The sequence below is a fragment of the Sarcophilus harrisii genome, chromosome 2, assembly GCF_902635505.1.
Source record: "Sarcophilus harrisii chromosome 2, mSarHar1.11, whole genome shotgun sequence".
NCBI lineage: Eukaryota > Metazoa > Chordata > Mammalia > Dasyuromorphia > Dasyuridae > Sarcophilus > Sarcophilus harrisii.
Window position 1 is genome coordinate 501595371 of NC_045427.1, and position 20791 is coordinate 501616161.

At 34.4% G+C, this 20791-nt stretch overlaps 1 protein-coding gene across 10 annotated transcripts in view; it reads right to left on the bottom strand.

The window, feature by feature from the left end:
- The window catches only part of ATP8B4 (ATPase phospholipid transporting 8B4 (putative)), a 355835-nt gene that overhangs the window by 71733 nt on the left and 263311 nt on the right, over positions 1-20791 (bottom strand). For all 10 annotated transcript variants that reach the window (XM_023499838.2, XM_012545505.3, XM_023499883.2 and 7 more), the window contains 2 exons: positions 15387-15575; positions 8528-8643 (listed from right to left, as the gene is read on the bottom strand). In XM_023499838.2, coding sequence (XP_023355606.1) covers positions 8528-8643; positions 15387-15575 — 305 coding nt within the window. The remainder of the gene's footprint in view (positions 1-8527; positions 8644-15386; positions 15576-20791) is intronic.

Consider the following 20791-nt stretch of genomic DNA (forward strand, 5'->3'; position numbering starts at 1 on the left):
TTTATCAGTTTTAAAATTGTGCAGATTAAAATCCATACCTTGAAAAATAGTTCATTAATAGCCACTGTTTTTACCTGGATCAATGTTGCATAATGTAAAGAGTAATAAATTTTTGAGTTGGATTCAAATCCTGACTCACTTCCTACTACCTTTGTGACCCTCAATATGGCCAATTACTATAGTGCCTTACTTATGGAGAAAGGAAATTTCATCCAAAAGATGAAAAAGTTGAGCTAGAAGACCTCTAAGGTCCTTTTCAGCACTAAATTCTATTCTTCTTTTGTTTTAGTAATCATTTTTGTGTGATTTTTGCATTATAAGCCTACTGATTATCATTATTTATTTCCTCATTTAACAATTCTCAATTGTCACAATCTGCCCTGAAGGGATGCAATTTGGTAGGATTTGAACTCAAAAGAGATGACTTTGGGTCCTAGTTATTCCCCTTTGCCAAAATGTCTCTGAATATCAACACTGTTCTATAAATTTGGATACTTAATAATATCTATATTATCTACATCATGGGACTTTTGTAAGGAACAGCACTTTGTAAATGGAATTGGGTTTATGCAAATGTGGCTTATTATTATAATAATTATTACTATTGCAAATGCAGGCAGGCATATCAGCCTACTATGCTAGGTTAAAAAGTCTGAGTTGTTCAAATGAGGTTTTTAGCTCAGGTGACTATAAGAAAGAACTCAATTAAATATGTTTAAGACTGCATAGTTCATTCTGGTTGTGATAGTCACATTTAACAAGCCTGATAGCAAGACTATCAAGAAAAGGCAAATCAAATGAACAAGCATTTATTAAGTACCTACTATGTACTAAGCGTCAGATTAACCACTACATATACACAGAAAAACAAAAAAAATTAATTTAAAAATCCAGTCCTTCTTCTCAAGTTATTCATGATCTGGAATCTCTAGTGGACTAGAAACCTAGTTAGCTTCTGCCCAGTAACTAGAAGCTTTGCCCAGTTAACTGACAAAAACACATCTTTGCTATGACTTACAATCCCACTGGGCAATAACATTTCTTATGTCTTTAAAAACTTTGAGCAAACTGTGAGGGCATTACAAAGAGACTAATTAAGTTATTTCATTATTTCATTAAGTAAAAATATAAATTTTTAATGAATTTTTTACAAGGTCTGCCACATAAATTAATTAAAAAGCAATAGATATAGTACCCATGAACAACCATTAAAAAAAACTGATCAAGAGTGAATTACAGCAAATAGACAATGAACAAATTATTGTCCCTCCTTGGGAAATAAGTAATTTTCAATTTTAAGATGTGGGGAGAATAAAGATAAGTTTTTTTTATTATAATGCATAAGTATATGAAAACTCAGGATACCAACATTTTAGCTATTGAAAGACTTCAATACTTGTGATTCCAATGCTATTTTCTTTAATTAAAAAAAATGTAGGCCTTCTGGAAAAGATTAAAAGAAAATCAAGAAAGCTCCATTACAAAGACAAAAACAATAGCTATGTTTGTAACCAATATTACTAAGCCATCATTTTTTATACTCAAAGTCGGGCAGTTTTTTATTTATTTGTTTTTGAAAGATTCAGAGAATGTTTTGTATTAAAAATAGGGCTTAACAGAAAACATGAATACACACACACACACAAAATAGCAACCTCCCTGGTTCCCCAGGCCCCCCAAAAATCACAAAGGAAATAAGAGCTTTATCCCTTTTCCCTTAAAGTTCATATTGGGTTAAAAACAGAACTCAAAAGAAATAAGATAGATAAATTTTAATTCCAAGTTTTTAAAGTGAATACTTTTCAATTCCATTTATAGTCTTGTTCTCTTTTATGTAGAAATTTTCAAAAAAAAAAAAAAAAGACTAACATCTACTCAGATAGTATGCTAATTCAATCTCCTAAATCTTGTATGTAACACATTAATACTTAGTAAATTATTAGAACTATTTTTGAGACAGTTGCTATTCAGTCTATAGTAGACCCCTGAAGGAAACTGATTCGAGAAAGTACTTCCAGAAATTTCCCAAAAACTAGGCAAAACTATTTTTGTGAGGTGAGAATACATTGTAAAAGTTGTCAGTTCACTTCAGATTGGGTAACATTCAACCACTAAGCATTGGGAGGAAACCAGTTTCTGTTGGGAATACGCGAGAGCAAATGATAAGAAATAACTTGTCTCCCAAGATAATTCTAGATGACTCCAGAAGAATTCCAGAGTCTGAAACAGAGAGAGAACAGATAGTAATTATTTTTCAGTTATTAAAACTTAATCTCCATTAAAGGCCAATTCTGACTTTTCAATGTAAGTAACCTAGCTTGATATAGTGGATGGAATCTTGAAACTAGAATTAGAAAAACTTGGGTTCACATCCCACCATGTGACCTGGGTAGATACATAACTTTTTTTAACTAGTATTATCATCCTTAAAATGGAAACAAAAACACCACTACTAAAAATAATAAATGTAGAACTGGAGGGGACCTTTTGAGGCCAATTAGTAAAACATTCTTATTTTATGGATGGGGGATCCAAGGAATGTCCAGGGAACTAACGTTAGGTGATAGGCATCAGAGCAGAAGGTGAATCCAGATGTTCTGGTTATAGTACCAATTCTTTTTTTACTGTATTATAGCTTCTGCTTCATAGGATTGTTGTAAGGATCAAATGAAATGTTTCATAAAACTTAAGTTACTATAAAAATGGAAACTTTTTTTTTCTTTAGCCCAGAGGAGGGAACTACCATGTAAGGAATTCATTACCTGATCATAGGGTCAACTATTCTACAGCTTACAGTTTTAGAGAGTTGCTTGGGGCATTATAGGATTAAGTGACTTTTCCAGAATCCCACACCCAGTATGCATGAGAGACAGAATTTGGCCCAGTTCTTCATGATTCTATTGCCAGCTCTCTATCACTGTACCATGCTGCCTCCCATACAAGCTTCTTTCATTATTAATCTCAAAAGCTAGGTGAATAGAATAATCTGCCATGCTGGAAAAATTTTTAGTATAATTCCAGAAAAAGACCAGTTCTTCTGTGTGCGAGCTAATTTAGCTTTGAATGGAGGGGCTTCACAGCCCTGATGCATTTTTTGGTTATTGCAACCCAAGACTCAAAGAAAAAAAAGACAAAATAGTCTTTGGTTCTCTGCAGTTCTACTTTTTCTTTTATAACAAAGTGGATACCATGATGCCAAAAGGGATAGAAGATGTGAAGAATCTCAGTTTTTAGGGTTTCCTCACTTTTGGAAGAACTAAATCAACACAATTCTGAAATTCTTATGATAAGTGAAATTTGAAGACAAAGGGACACTAAATAAAAAGATGTCTTACAGCTTATCCTGAGAGAACAAAGGAATTTGAAAGAGTTAGTTTCATCCTATGTCCAAAGATAGGAAAAATACCCTTCCGTGAAACAATTCATTGTCTTGTCTTAAAAAGACAAAGGGAAGTTGTACAAAGACCACAACAAACCAAGTCAATATACACATGAATAATTGGTGCAGAAAGGAAGTTGATGAAAATTATGCCAGAAAATATGGCTACAGCTTGAAAAATATATATGATCCAAATATTTAAAGTCTATGAATCATGAATATTTTCAGAAGAGAGGAGGTATGTGTTAGAGATAGTAAACACCACAATATCATGGCAAATAAAACTGTCTATATCTTACCAAGCAGGAAACAGTTGGTTATTGATGTAAAAATCATATCAGAATCAGCTGTCTGTATAGTTAATCATTTTTTTAGTTAGTAAAAAGGTCAATGTCTACATAAAATTAGAATAAAATCTAAAGATGAGAAGGCATGAATGATTTCCTAAATTTCAATCAGCCCTACTCAAGCCTTTGATGCCAAAAATCATTTGTAAACCATTAATTAAGTTGATAATTGAATATTAACTGGATAGCAGAAGCACAAAGTCTAAAGAAAAGTTAATTATAATAACCAAATTGGTCACAACCATTAAGAACATTCATAATGAAAGAAAAGACAAATGAATAATAGTTAATATTCAATTAATGCTTTAAGGTTTACAAAATGCTTTATAAATACTATTTCATTTTATCCTCACAACAAACTTGGGATGTCAGTGCTTTTATTATTTCATTTTACAGATGGAGAAATCAAGGCAGAGGTAAATGACTTAGGGTCATTTTGTTAGTATTTGAAGCAGTTAGTATTTGAAGCAGAATTTGAATTCAATTCTTTCTGACTTCAAGTGCAGTGTATTGTACAGCATTTATTAAGCACTGTTTGCCAAATATTTTATTACATACTGGTGATACAAATTTTGGAAAAGAAGACAATTTCATCTCTCAAGGAACTCCCAGTACAACTGGAAAGGATAAATCACATAGAAGAATTCAGCTGCAAGGCAAATGGATAATTCTGAAGGCAATGCTTATGATAAGACACAAGCTTCCAAGCTTCCCTGGGCTGAATGAGGATATCTACCTCATCAAAGCTGATCCCTACTACTAGCAATGGAATAATAGTTCTCATAGTCAGAAAGGAGAAAGGAACTGGGTTCTCTAAGATACAAAGTGGCTATAAGGATTCAGTGTCAATCTAGGAGGGAGAAAAGGAAAAGGAGAGATTGGCAGAAAGGTTAGGGTTGGATTCTGAAAGGAAAGGAGGATGTGATATTCCCTGGCTTGATGCCATATCTGGCTTGGACCCTCTGGATGGTACCAGATGCTGTCTGAGGCAACCTGCCAATGGGAAGGAGAAATATAGCCTCCTGGGACTCACAAAAAGGCACAAAATGGAACAAACTTGTCAACATTTCTGTAATGACCATTACACTCATCACAGAAAAAAAAAATTACATTTCAATGGGTCATTGAGTTCTCTTCAAAGAAATTTAAAATGGCAGTTATATTCCAATATTTCCAGTGGACCTATGATATTATAAATTTTGGCATTCCTTGCAACAAGACATATTGCAAGCCTTCTATACTTACCCAAACTATGCCATTTGCTTTCATAAATTCACCATGGTGCTTACAACTTACATGCTCTGGACCTTCATTATGATCTCACTCTTGCTCTATCACTCTCTGTCTTTCTCTCTCTTGCTATGTGTGAGTGTGTGTGTGTGTCTATGTGTATGTGTGTGTGTACACATTGTTTAGTTATTAAAGCAATCCATCAGTAGTAGACTATGTAATAGTAATAGTAGTAATAGTAGTAGACGACCATGATTTTTTTCCTAGTTAGGTATTATCTTAATGACATCCTATGTAACTTCTGTGGAATTAATCACTTTTTAATGGGCTAAAGTTTGCCTATAAATTCCATGTACTTTTCCAATGTCATGTGGGTGATATTTAACTCCAATCTTTCAGAGATTATAGTACTATATGCCTGGCAGCTATCAATTAATCAATAAATATTTATTAAGCACTTACTATGTGTTGGGTACTGTGCTGTTAGGGATACAAAAAAAGGCAAAATGCAGTTACTATACTCAAATAACTTACAATCTAAAGGGTGAAGCAACATACAAATAAACATTTATAAAACAAGCTACATACAGGACAAATAAAAATGATTAATAGGACTATCCAACTTTACCTGAAAAATTACATAGTCCTTTATTTCAAAGAGAAACTTGTGGTCAATAAGATAACATACTAAATGTAACCTAGTCTGCGTTCTGCCATTTGTTCACTTCTGGGCCCAGCTCATTACTATATATAATGTATATCCCAGATATTTGTTGATAAAGTAGTTTCACAAATTGTTCATCCAACCATGAAACAAAGAAAAATAGCACTTTAAAATGAAATAAGGAAAATCAATTGTACAAGACCAATTATTCACAAAGATAAACTGTGCTACAGGTAATCTAATCTGAAAAGCACTGAAGAATCACATTACAAGATAATTTAGCAAAGGAATTGAAAAAATCGTGAACAATATTATTGCCCAATAAAGATGATCAAAAGAACATCAATATACCTACTTTTTAATCTTTATGAGAAAGATCTATATGCATATTCATGAAAATGTGGGAAGGGAATAGTCAGGCTTTCTCAAAAAATTCTTTAAAGCAGGAGAGAAGGGAAGGAAGGAAGGAAGGAAGGAAGGAAGGAAGGAAGGAAGGAAGGGAGGGAGGGAGGGAGGAAGAAAGGGAGGGAGGGGAAAGGGAGGGAGGGGAACGAGGAAGGAAGGAAGGGAGGGAGAAATGGAGGGAGGGAGGGAGGGAAGGAGAGAGGAAGGAAGGAAGGAAGGAAGGAAGGAAGGAAGGAAGGAAGGAAGGAAGGAAGGAAGGAAGGGAGGGAGGGAGGAAGGGAGGGAGTAAGGAAGGAAGGAAGGGAGGAAGGAAGGAAGGAAGGGAGGAAGGAAGGAAGGAAGGGAAGAACGAAGGAAGGAAGGAAGGAAGGAAGGAAGGAAGGAAGGGAGAGGGAGGAAGGAAGGGGGGAGGGAGGAAGGAAGAAAGGAAGGAAGCGAGGGAGGAAGGGATGAAGGGAGGGGGAAGGAAGGGAGGAAAGAAGGAAAGAGAGAAAAGAATAGAGGAAGGGAAGGAAGGAGAGAAGGAAAGCAGGGAAGGAAGGAGGAGAGAAAGGAAAGAAAGAAAAAAGAAGGGAGGGAATAAGAGAGGAAGGAAAGTAGGAAGGGAGGGAGGGAGGGAGGAAAAAAACATTTGAACTAGTAGAGTAAAACATAGACTTAACAGTTCTTTCTCCTGCAAATACCAAGATCACTCAAAAGTCCTTGATAAAACTCCTTGCAAACATAATAAATCTCTTCTTTGACTGTTAGCATCAAATGAGTCATAAAACACAAAAAACATGTATTCTCTAAAAAGCTCATCTTTGTCACAGAGAATTCATTACATAAGACTTAAAGGACAGAAAGGTTCCCTATAAATTGGTGATGTCTTCCAGGTGCTCCTGTTGGCAAGAGATATTATTCTAATAATACCAAGTAGTGAATTTCTTCAATGATTATGCACAAGAGCTCTGCCTAACAATCTATACAGGAAAAATAAAATTAAAATTCCCATTGTCCATATTATAAAACAAAATAAGATGGCCTATTGCTGAATGAGAACACTAACTGGAACCAATATTGCATATAGATAATGGTATGGGTCCAGAACTGAAGAGGAAAAATGGATTGCATTTGGAAAATCTGCTGCGTTTTTAATGATCCTAAGCTGCTTCCTCAGTACAAAGATATATTATGTGAATACAAATGTTCTCTCAGGAAATTGTCTATGGTTACAAATCTTGGAATACCATAAAATCTTAAGAATTAAAATTGTGACCCAGAAAGTAATGGAGTAATGCATGTAGACAGAAATAAGTAGTACCATTTTTTCAACTATAAGTTATGCTCCAAAACTGGCATATGAGATGTCATTAAGGAAATGCGTGATCAAAAAAGAAGGTGAGCTATGTGAGGGATAATGACATAGACAACTTAAGTGTTCCATTAGTATACCTGAAGTTATTAAAAGAAAGAACTAAAGGAAGCTCCGATCCAATTCAACAAACATTTATTAAACTCCATGAAATATAGAGTTCTATATAAGACAGAGAGAAGGGGAAAAAAACAAAATAAAATTAATACATTGGGTGGATTCTTTGTAGAAGACCTACAGGGGTGCATGGTCCAGAATCACATTCCTACATGAGTAGGATTACATAAGATATGTGATTTGTATCCAAGAAAAGAATATCAATAGCAATGAGATCAGGGATCTATGTAAGTAATGAAGAATAACTGGGTTAATCCATTGAGAACATGTTTCCTTGGGGCTTCACAGCAGAATGATGAGGAGCTCCATGAGGAATGTTTAGGCAATAAACTTGGCACACAGACAACCTCACATTTCATCACATAATTTAAATATCTTTCTATGTGACTATACAAAGCAACTGATATTTAATCAATAGAGGAATTCCCATTATAAGAATTTTCTCCATCAATGCAGGTCATAATTTAACAATGATAGAGATCTAGCAAATGTCAGAGATGGAATTTAAGCCAAGTCTGACTATCTTATTGGGCTGGACCTTCAGTAGAACCTTCTGAGCTTGTACTAATCTGCTCAACCACAATCAAACACAATGTACCTCGATTCCAATCAATGATATCATTTCGGGCCTCTTCAAGAACAAAGAACAACAATCAACCATTTTACTAGCAAGACAACGTGTATAGACATACAGATATAGAGACATATATAGATATATATATGTCTCCCTATATATGTCATATATTATATATGTGTGTAGATGGACCACTGAATGATGAAATTTTGGGTCTTGGCAATGAATGATAGAGAGATAATAGATAATACAGCATAATAGAGTTCTGGGCTTAGAACCAATAATTCTTGGTTCAAACTCTACCTCTAACACTTATCTCTGGTCCAGTAACTTAACTTTTATGTGTTTCAGTCAGTTCCCCAAGATAGATCTACTAAGTCACACATAAAAGTGATCCACATCCATAAAGTATGGAAAAATTACCACCCTTACTGAACTAAAGAGAGTAAGCACTTACACTGAGATGATCTGATGTCACTGTCATAAGTTCTTCATTGGAAGAATGAAGTTTTTCAAACAGGATGGTATCTGCTCCTTTACAGTATAGTTTTATCTGTCCTTCTGGGTTTCGAACTAAAAAAGAAAAAAATTTGAAACATAATATTATCATAACACATGAGTAATGTGTTAACTAATAAGTTAGCCTTACCAAGACTGACTATAGCCCCTTGATAAAGAGGCATTAAATCTGATACTAGCAAGGAACTGTTTCCTTGAGTCAGTGTTCCAAAATGCATAGCCAAAAAGTAATGTTGAGAGACGTCATTAATTTATTAAACAGAGAACTAGTCTTGAAGTCAGAAAGACCTGGATTCAAGTCTTGCCTCTAAAAACACATTATTGTGTAACCTCTGGAAAAGTCATTTAACCTCATCACTTCAAACAGTCTTAAAGGATAAATAGCAGGACAGGTATCTATCTGTATTGATGAAGAGAGTTTCTTTCTGGGAGTTCCCTATACAGTTGAAACCACAAATGTGGTTAAAAGAAACCATTTAACATTGAGACCTAAACTTTTTGTGCATTGATCCATTCAGCTAAAAATGATTTTTTGATATCATATATCATTGCTTAACTCTATATTGTAGCTAACATTACAATTTGTGTGTGTGCACATATAAGTATGTGTGTATACATCTGACCTTTATACCAGACTTTAAGGTTCTTGAAAAGGGGAATTATTTAACTTTTTAATCCTAAAATTTCTAGGACTCAGAATTATTACTTAGTCAATATTTACTGACTTGACTTATTAAAAACAATGTCCTTCCCCAGGACCAGATGGATTTACATGTGAATTCTACCAAAAATTTAAAGAATAATTAGCTCCAATGCTATATAAATATTTGAAAAAATAGGGATTGAAGGAGTCCTAGCAAATTCCTTTTATGACACAGACATGGTACCTAAACCAGGTAGGATGAAAGCAGAGAAAGAAAATTATAGACCATTCTCCCTAAAGAACACTGATGCAAAAATCTTAAATAAAATACTAGCAAAAAGATTACAGAAAATCACCTCCAGGATAATACACCATGACCAAGTAGGATTTATACCAGGAATTCAGAGCTGGTTCAAAATTAGGAAAATTATTAACATAATTGACTATATCAATAATCAAATTAACAAAAACAAAAACCATATGATCATCTCAATAGATGCAGAAAAAGCATTTGATAAAATCCAACATCCATTCCTATTAAAAACACTAGAGAGTATAAGAATAAATGGACTTTTCTAATAGTCAGTAGCATCTATTTAAAACCATCAGTAAGCATCATATGTAATGGTGATAAACGGGACCCATTCCCAATAAAATCAGGAGCGAAACAAGGTTGCCCACTATCACCATTAATATTCAATATTGTATTAGAAGTGCTAGCTTTGGCAGTAAGAGGTGAAAAAGAGATTAAAGGAATTAGAGTAGGTAATGAGGAAACCAAATTATCACTCTTTGAAGATGATATAATGGTCTACTTAGAGAGTCTACTAAAAAGCTATTAGAAATAATTCACAACCAATGAGCAGAACCAAGAGATCATTATATACATCAACAACGATACTGTATGAAGATGTACTCTGATGGAAGTGGATTTCTTTGACAAAGAGACCTAATTCAGTTTCAATTGATCAGTGATGGACAGAAGCAGCTACACCCAAAGAAAGAACATTGGGAAATGAATATAAACTGTTTGCATTTTTGTTTTTCTTCCCGGGTTATTTTTACCTTCTGAATCCAATTCTCCCTGTGCAACAAGAAAACTGTTTGGTTCTGCACACATATATTGTATCTAGGATATACTACGACATATTCAACATATATAGGACTGCGTGCCATCTAGGGGAGGGGGTGGAGGGTAGGAGGGAAAAATCAGAACAGAAGTGAGTACAAGGGATAATGTTGTAAAAAAAATTACCCTGGCATGGGTTATGTCAATAAAAAGTTATTATTAAAAAAAAAAATAAATAAATAAAAGAAATAATTCACAACCTTAGCAAAGTTGCAGGATACAAAATAAATCCACATAAATCATTAGCATTTTTATACATCACTAACAAATCCAACAGCAAGAGATACAAAGAGAAATTCCATTTAAAATAACTGTTGATAGTATAAAATATTTGGGAATCTATCTGCAAAATGAAAGTCAGGAACTATATGAGCAAAACTACAAAACACTTTCCACACAAATAAAGTCAGATCTAAACCAACTGGAAAAATATTAAGTGCTCTTAGATAGGCCAAGTGAATATAATAAAGATGACAATACTATCTAAACTAATCTATTTACTTAGTGCTGTACCAATCACACTCCCAAGAAACTATTTTAATGACCTAGAAAAAAATAACAAAATACATCTGGAAGAACAAAATGTCAAGAATTTCAAGGGAACTAATGAAAAAAAAATCAAATGAAGGTGGCCTACCTGTACCAGATCTAAAACTATATTATAAAGCAGCAGTCACCAAAACCATTTGATATTGGCTAAGAAATAGACTAGCTGATCAGGGATAGGTTAGGTTCACAAGACAAAATAGTCAATAACTATAGCAATCTAGTGTTTGACAAACCTAGAGATCCCAACTTTTGGGATAAGAATTCACTATTTCACAAAAACTGCTGGGAAAATTGGAAATTAATATGGCAGAAACTAGGCATGGACCCACACTTAACACCATACACCAAGATAAGATCAAAATGGGTTCATGATTTAAGCATAAAGAATGAGATTATAAATAAATTAGAAGAACATAGAATACTTTACCTTTCAGACCTGTGGAGGAACTAGAGATCATTATTGATCACAAAATAGGAAATTTTGATAATATCAAGTTAAAAAGCTTTTGTACAAACAAAACTAATACAGGAAAAATTAGAAGGGAAGCAATACATTGGGAAAACATTTTTACAGTTAAAGATTTTGATAAAGACCTCATTTCCAAAATACATAGAGAATTGACTCTATAAGAAATCAAGCCATTCTCCATTCGATAAATGGTCAAAAGATATGAACAAATAATTTTCAGATAATGAAATTGAAACTATTTCCACTCATATGAAAAGATGTTCCAAATCATTAATGATCAGAGAAATTCAAATAATGATGAATGTTGGAGGGGATGTGGGAAAACTGGGACACTGAAGCATTGTTGGTGGAGTTGTGAACGGATCCAACATTCTGGAGAGCAATTTGGAACTATACTCAAAAAGTTATCAAACTGTGCGTACCCTTTGATCCAGAAGTGTTACTACTGGGCCAATATCCCAAAGAGATATTAAAGAAGGAAAAGGAACCTGTATGTGCAAAAATGTTTGTGGCAGCCCTTTTCGTAGTGGCTAGAAACTGGAAATTGAATGGATGCCCATCAATTGGAGAATGGTTGAGTAAACTGTGGTATATGAATGTTATGGAATATTATTTATTGTTCTGTAAGAAATGACCAGCAGGATGAATACAGAGAGGCTTGGAGTTTATATGAATTGATGCTAAGTGAAATGAGCAGAACTAGGAGATCCTTATACACTTCAACAACAATACTATATGAGGATCAATTCTGATAGAAATGGCTATCTTCAGCAATGAGAGGATCCAATTCAATTCCAATTGATTAGTGATGAACAGAATTAGCTACACCCAGCGAAAGAACACCAGGAAATGAGTGTGGACCACAGCATAGCATTTAAACTCTTTCTATTGTTGTTTGCTTGCATTTTTGTTTTTCTTCTCAGGTTATTTTTACCTTTCTAAATCCGATTCTTTGTGTGCAACAAGAGAACTGTATAAATATGTACACATATATTGTAGTTAAGATATACTTTAATATGTTTAACATGTATGGGACTGCCTGCCATCTAGGGGAGGGGGTAGAGGGAAGGAAGGAAAAAGTTGGATCAGAAGTATTTGCAAGGATCAATATTGAAAAATTACCCATGCATATGTTCTGTCAATAAAAAGCTATTTAAAAAAAGAATAATGTCCTTTCCTTGTCCCTTCCCACCACTGCCACCTTAAGCACTGGATTTGCAATCAGAACACTTGAATTTGAACTCCAATTTTGCTTATTTACCAGCTTTGTGACCCTGAACAAGTCACACACCTAGGCCTTAGTTTTTATATATAAAATGAAAGAGGTATACTAAATAATTTCTAAGGGCCCTTTAGCCCTTAGAAATCCAAATTTAGTCTATACATATTTTACTTTGTAATAATTCCTTATTTTCTAGACTCAAGAATAAGTGTCTATTGCTGGTACACAAGACTTTTCTCTATCTGGCATTCCTAAATAAAAGTTACATACTGCTATCCTTAATAGTCAAAAGACACAAGACACTTACCCCTAGACCACTTAATGCAGTGCTGAGCCAGGTGGGCTAGTGATCAACAAATACATGTTGATTTAAATATACATTAATATCATAAAAGAAAGAGAAAATGGATAGGTATAACAAAGCCCAACAAAGACAAAAATATAGATCACTGATGTCCTATACCAACAATTGCTGAAGAACAGGAGTAGAGTGAAGAATGGGAGGTCTTATCCCAGAACAGAATATCCTAGCCACTGTTGGCAATAAAATTATACAATTGGTTTTGGTTTTGGTTTTGTTTTGTTTTTCAGTCATGTCTGACTCTTCATGACCACTTTTGGGGTTTTCTTGGTAAAGATACTGGAGTGGTTTGCATTTCCTTTTCCAGCTCAGTTTATAGATAAGGAAACTAAGGCAAGCAAGATTAAGTGATTTACCCAGGATCACACAGCTAGTAAATGTCTGAAGCCAGATTTGAAATTCAGCATTTCATCAATAATATAGCATTAATTTTAAAAATTAGTTGACCTAAATTCTTACTTCAGTTTTCAAGGGAACTCAAGTGATTTCTATGTTTTAATTTCATATCAAGATATTATTCAGAAAGACAAGGTACAGCTAGAATCTGCGATTCTAGAATTGTCTCTCTTCCTCCTACTCAGTCCTGGAAGCTGATCTTGCTTAAAATATCTCCAGACACAAAGCAATACACAAAAAGCTATTCATTTAATATATGGGAGAACATTACCTTTTCTCATCTGGAATGTATTAAGACAAACATCAGATTGTTGTGGCTGGACTGCAATTTCTCCACAGACAGCAATATATCAAGTGACATAAGGTGCCCATCTTAAACAAGGGTCAAAAGTATTCCCTGAAAAGCTAAGGGGTTGTCAACACACCCAAACCAATGAGAAGCCAGTACTAAGCCAAGACAGCATCAATAATATTTCCCTGGGATAGTGTAAAGAAAAGACAGCTTACATTGATTATTTAAAAAAAAAAAAAAAGGAAGCAGGTACCACAAACATAATTGCTCAAAAGACATATGATGATGACATAAAATTGTGACAAGGGAAAAACAAGACTGTAATATGTTGTCCAAAAAGATGAATTTTTCAGACTTTTCTTTTTCTCTACTTTTACCTGCTGAAAACAATTTCCAAAAATTAGGTCCCAATACTTGCTGATCAAACTGACCATTCCATGATGCACCTACATGTACATTCCATATGCTATCCATAGCAATGGATTTTTGGTACTTTATCATTTTTACTTATTTATTATTTCATTGTATTTAAAGACTATGTACAAATATTAAAATGGCAAATCCTTCAACCAATAATGCTTCTGCCTCCCTCCCATAAATCACTGCCTTTATTTTGTATTCACTGTTCTCTAGTCATTCCTTCCAATAAAATAGAAGAACCTTGAAGATAGATTATTTTAACTTTATCTTTGTTTGTTTGTTTTTTTAATTTAATAGCCTTTTATTTACAGGATATATACATGGGTAACTTTACAGCATTAACAATTGCCAAACCTCTTGTTCCAATTTTTCACCTCTTACCCCCCCACCCCCTCCCCTAGATGGCAGGATGACCGGTAGATGTTAAATATATTAAAATATAAATTAGATACACAATAAGTATACATGACCAAAACGTTATTTTGCTGTACAAAAAGAATCAGACTCTGAAATATTGTACAATTAGCTTGTGAAGGAAATCAAAAATGCAGGTGTGCATAAATATAGGGATTGGGAATTCAATGTAATGGTTTTTAGTCATCTCCCAGAGTTCTTTTTCTGGGCATAGCTATTAACTTTATCTTTGAATCTCGAGCTCTTAGCATAGTGCCTGTCACATGTTGTTGTTCAGTTCTTTCCATTACATTTGAATTATTGGGACTTACATGGTGAAGATGATGAGGTGGTCTATCATTTCCTTCTCCGGCTCATTTTACAGATGACAAACTAAGACAAATAGGATTAGGTGTCTTTCCCAGAACCATATAATTATTAAGTGTCTGAAGCCAGATTTGAACTCAGGAAATGAGTCTTTCTGATTTTAGGCCCAGAACCCTATCCACTGAGCTACCTAACTGCCCAGATCTCTCACAAACAGAGTATTTAATAAATGCTTTAAAATGAATAAATGAACTGGCTTATCATCATTAGTAATAATCATACTTAACATATGGTACTTTGAGATTGAAAAAACACATGTTATCTCATTTGATCTTCTCAACAATCTTATGAGGTAAATGCTATTTTTATTCCTACTTGACAGAAGAAAAAACTGAGGCACTAAGAAATTAATTGACTTGCTCAGAATTACATAGCTACTAAATGTCTGAGTCTAGATTGAATTCTGGTCTTGCTGACTCCAAGTCCCATGCTTTATTCACTGCAGTATAAATGAATTGTAATAAATTAAATATAACTTTATATATCAGTGTCCTGCAAATAAAAAATATTTTAAAAAGCAAAGATATTGATTGTACCTATTACAGACATCCTTTTTCTGATGTTGTTAAAATCCAAAAAGGCAAGCAGTTGGTAAGTAACAATTTTTCCCATTTCTTCTACTGTGATGGTCTCTGGAGTCCTAGACTTAAATATAAATCCAAAATTTCTTGCTGCTGTTACTAGTGCTCCTTCATCAGGTGACTGAACTTGATAAATTAATTTTCCTGAAATAAAATAACAGAAGATATAGGAAACATCAGTTTTAGAGCAGAAGTTAAGATTTTGCAGTGCACTCAAAAATATTCCCAAAAGTTTTATATCTTAGAAGATGGGGAAGTGTAAGGATGAGTACAAGAAATAAAAGGGGAACTGAACTCACCTATTTAGAGAAGTCACATAGAGGAATGGAGCATTAGACTTGGATTTAAAAAGACAGATTCAAATTGCACCTCAGATGCTTAGTAGCTATGTGACTATGGGGGATTCGCTTTATTTCTTTTAACCTTAATTTCCTCATCTGATAGAATGGGGCTAATAATAATGCCTACTTTATAGGGTTGTTACATGAATCAAATGGAATAATCTATGGGAAGTACTTTGGAAACCTCAAAACCTCATATAAATGACAACCATATTTTCCTTCACTGATTTTCTCAAATTTCAAATGAGAAAAACAAAATAAATTTTAAAAGTTCCCTCAAACAAGTTTGTTTTATACACACAAGTTTTCCCATTAGACCCTTTCAGTCATTGCTATGTTTAGCTATTGATTTGTCTCCTCTTTCCCCCATAAAACCTCCTTCAACAAAGTCTATCAGCTTTTCCCAGTTTCTTTTCACAATGTGATGAGTCCTGGAACTGGACCCTTGAGATCTTAATCTTCTAACTCACACTTGTTACTGAAAATGTAGCTATTTTCCAAATCTACCTTTACCCTTTTAAACTTTCTCCATCAGTTAAAGAAAAAACATTCTTACTTATATGTGTTATCAACAGCTTCCATCATCATCACCTATAATCTATGGAGGACTTCTTGACACAGATTTCTAGTAACCTGTATCAGATCCATGAGTTTGAAAATTTGGCTAATGAATTTTTAAACTGGCATTTTTCTTCTTCCATTTCACTTCTCTGCTACCTGTAATCCAAGATTACAAATAGCAGAGATGGAACTCAGATCCTTTATGTAGATGCCAGTCAAGGTATTAATATTTCTTTTCAAAAAAATCAGTGGTGGTGGTGGTGGTAAAGATGATAAGCAATAACATTCAGTATCACATTGATTTTCGTGAAAGTATAAAATCTCATCTTTATTTCACATAGAATGGAAAGAAAAGTGAAAATAAATTATCATAACCTTCTGCATTCTTAAATGATTTGCTTTTATAACTTTCAAGCAGTGTTCCAGATTTACACACTTCCCAAATAACCATCCTGATGATAGAAGCTAATGATCAATAAGAAATAATTAAAAAGAATTCATTTTCTACAGGTGCAAGAGGGGATTACTGGCTTAGTAAATGGAGAGCTGACCTTGAAGCCAACAAGCATTGAGTTTGAATCCCACTTTGGATATCTCCTGATTGTGTACAACTTGATGCAAGCCACTTAATCTCTCATTGTTCTAGAAAACTATAACTATAAGTTGTAGAGATGATGAGAGCTTACAATGATAGAAAGGTATCTCATGAATGAAATTAGATAGAGTTCCTATTCTTTTAACTGACGATGAGAGTTTTAGAGAAATTCACTCAGATGATCACTTAATATTTATTCTAAAGATAGTTATTAAATCCCAATAAGGCACCATACTGTGAATAACCCAAAGAAAATTAAACATAAAACTTTGGCTAAATAATCACAGAATTCAGTTGGAAGGGCCCCAGAAGCAATTTGAAACAGAAGAGAGCATTGACCTCTAGTGTCAGAGGAGTTGGTTTCAACCCCTGCCTCATATGTTTGGTGCTTGTGTAACCTTGGAATAGTCACCACCTCGCTGGGCCTCAGTCTCCACCTCAATAAAATGAAGGAGTTGAACTACATAGACCCAGAACTCCTTCTGACTAGAGATATATGAGCCAGTAACTTCTGATCCTATATTGCCAAGACCTGAGTAGTTCTGCCCTCTACAAACTGCCAGCAAGTAGTCACCCAACCTCTCCCTGAAGACTTTATTGAGGGGGGAACCTACTACCTCCCAAAACAGCTCATTATACTTGTAGAATTCAACTTTTGCCATGGTTGACAGCTAGGTGGTGCCATGGATAGAGCACCAGCCCTAAAGTCAGCAGGACCTGAATTCAAATCTGACCTCAGACACTTAACACTTCCTAGCTGTGTGACCCTGGGCAAGTCACTTAACCCCAATTGCCTCAGCAAATAAAAAGAAGAAGAAGAATTCAACTTAAGTTTTTTTATTCCTTATAGGTTCTCTGCAGCTAAGTTTCATAATCTATCTGGAGCCAAATTAGCAAGTGTAGTCTCTTTCCTACCATTTTATGGTAGTCCATAAAATATTTGAAGACTATCATCTTCCTTCTCCTCTAATTTTCTCTTCCAAGGATAAATATTCCCAGTTCCTTTAACAGATCCTCTTATGACAATATGCTCCACAAAACAGTCTTCATCAAGGATGCTTTGCTCTGAATGTACTTTCCAAACATAGTGCCCAAGTCTGAATATGGAAATCTAGTGGGATAAAATAAGTATAATATGAGCTACTAGATCGAAAAAGTTGATTTGGTCTAGTCTTATATATCTCTAGCCAGTTTGCTAGTACCTTACATGAAACTGACACATTATCAGTTCTGGCTGAATTAAATCAAAGAGTAAAAATACATTTATTAAGTATATACCACGTACCATGCATTGTGCCTAATATATAATAATGTATGTGAATACAAAAGCAAGGAGGTCCCTGTCCTCAAAAGTCTTGCAATTAAATAAGGGGAAAAACACATGCAGAGGAATGATAACCAAGAAGTACGGCCTAGGACTAAAAATATGGCTGGGTCTAGAGTTGTAAGACAGAAATAAAGAAGGAAATAATGAAGGAAGACAAATAAGTGATGTGAGATAAGGAGTTAGTTAGCTAGTTATTTTGGGAGATGTGTAACTTCCAGCTGACCTGCTTTCCTCCTACTTTTCAACTCTGGTCCCAGATCACTGTCCATCTGTACTGCCTGTCCTATATACACATACTCATGGACAAGCTCTTTAGGGTGCCCAGCCAAGTATATATCATAATCTGGGCAAAAGATATTCTTCATCCACTTGATCTTTACTATGTGCCAAAATCTTTTGAGTGATTACAGATCTCTTCCAGGAGGTTCAGCAATACCCTAGAGCTTGATGAACTCAACATCATGTTATTTTCAAATAGAAGCATCTGGAGGACTTCACTATCAACAGGGAATCCCTCTTTGACCTGAACTCTTTGCTGGATCTCCTCCATTCACATGGCAAATACGTTGGGGGAGCATACATCTCCCTGTTTTATGCTTTGCCTGATGTTTGTGATCAGAGAGTTATTGAATAATGTTATTTCTGTTATATCTTCAAAGGAATCTTGAATGATTTTGATGTATGCTTCAGAGACATCTTGTAAGAGAGGCTGCAAGGCTGTGTTCTGTTCTGTCAAATCAAATACTTTATTGCAATAACGATTGGCCCAGTGGGATATTTTCTAGATAATTCAATTAATTATGAAATGGTAAAAATATAATCTATTGTTAAATATCATTTGTAAAAGCCTCTTTATTCCCTACAAATACTCTCATCAAGGTTGCCTCCAAAATCTGTATGACTGACACTCCTAAAGATTTTGTACAGAAGGGAAAGTGAGCATACAAGTCAGTAATTATTAATGTTGGCTTGTTTTTTAGCATCTTACATTTCTTCAGATATCTTGTATATTGATTCCTTAGAACCATCATGATTATGTTACATCTAACATGGATATCCTCTCTATTCTGGACTCATTCTATTTTCCCAAATTCCTCTCTTCAAAATTTCCTTATTACTATTGAAGGTATCACTATTTTCCTAATTAGTCAGGCTCACAACCTAGATATCATTCTTAGTCCCCTATTATTTCTCAACTGTTCCCCCTACATCACCTCTCTAGACAGACAATCTATTGCCAAAGACTGTCAGTTTCACTTTCATCTCTTCAATATGCCATCTTCCCTCTAATATTGCTACCATCCCAGTGCAGACCCTCTTCACTTCATGCCTGAATTACTGCAATAGTGTGCTGATGGGTCTGCTTCCCTTAAGTTTCTTCCCTTTTTAGTCCTTCCTTCTTCAGCTGCCAAAGTAATTTTCCTAAAGTTTGGGTCTAACCATGTCAAGCCCTACTCGATAAAATCCAGTGGCTCCCTATCAGTTCCAGGGTCAAATACAAAAATACTCTGTTTGATATTCAAAGGTTTTCAAAATCTGGCTTCTCCTTATCTTTCCAGTTTTCTTACACCTTATTCTATTCCCATCTTACCCTACCCTCTCATCTACATACAGTGGATCCAGTGACAGTGACATCTTGGTTATTCTATGAACAAAACACTCCATCTCTGGGCTTTGAACATTTTCTCTCTGTTTCCCATGTCTGGAATTCTCTCCCTCTTTATTTCTGCCTCTTTGTGTTCTTGGCTTCATTTAAGTCCCAGTTAAAATCCCATCTTCTATAGGAACCTCTTTTCAATACTTTCCTCCTATTATTTCCTATTTTTCTTGTATATAGCTTATTTGCATAATTATGTACATATATGTATACACACATACACACTCACATATGTTCAACTTATGCCTCATATATAGTAAATGCTTAATGCTTACTGTCTTGATCCATCATGACTATCTTTTCCATCTATGTTTTCTTCAATAACATTTTTACTTCTACAAGTACCTTGGGACTATGACGCTATAATCCAAATGTTAGTTCTTTTGACTTTGTTGAAGAAAATAATTATAATTTGCAAATCCTTTCCATTTTTCTTCTGTTTCTCTCTTCCATTTTCAACCTTGAATGCTTTTAGAATGACTATCCTTTGTTGATCATCTTCCTAAACTAAACACAAACCAGTTTTATCCTCTGTTAATTCTCTCTGCTTTGTGACATGATCCTGTTCATAAGAGTTCATAATTCTTCTGCATAAAACTTTATAAATGAGTTTGTATTCTGATACAGTGTTGTCTTTGATAATGATCTCTAATAGATAAGTAAAATGTTGGCTGATTAAGACACTTTCTGGGCTCTTTTAGTTTTTTTGTTGAAGTAATTAATTTATATCAGTTAAAATTTTGGGTAAAATTATTCTAGTTGAGTGTTGACATCTTTTTTCTTAGCTATTTTCTATTATTTTTATCTTCAATTGTCCAGGATAGTCCAGGACCAAATTGTTTCAATTATGTGTCATATATATTTGTCACTATTCTCTTT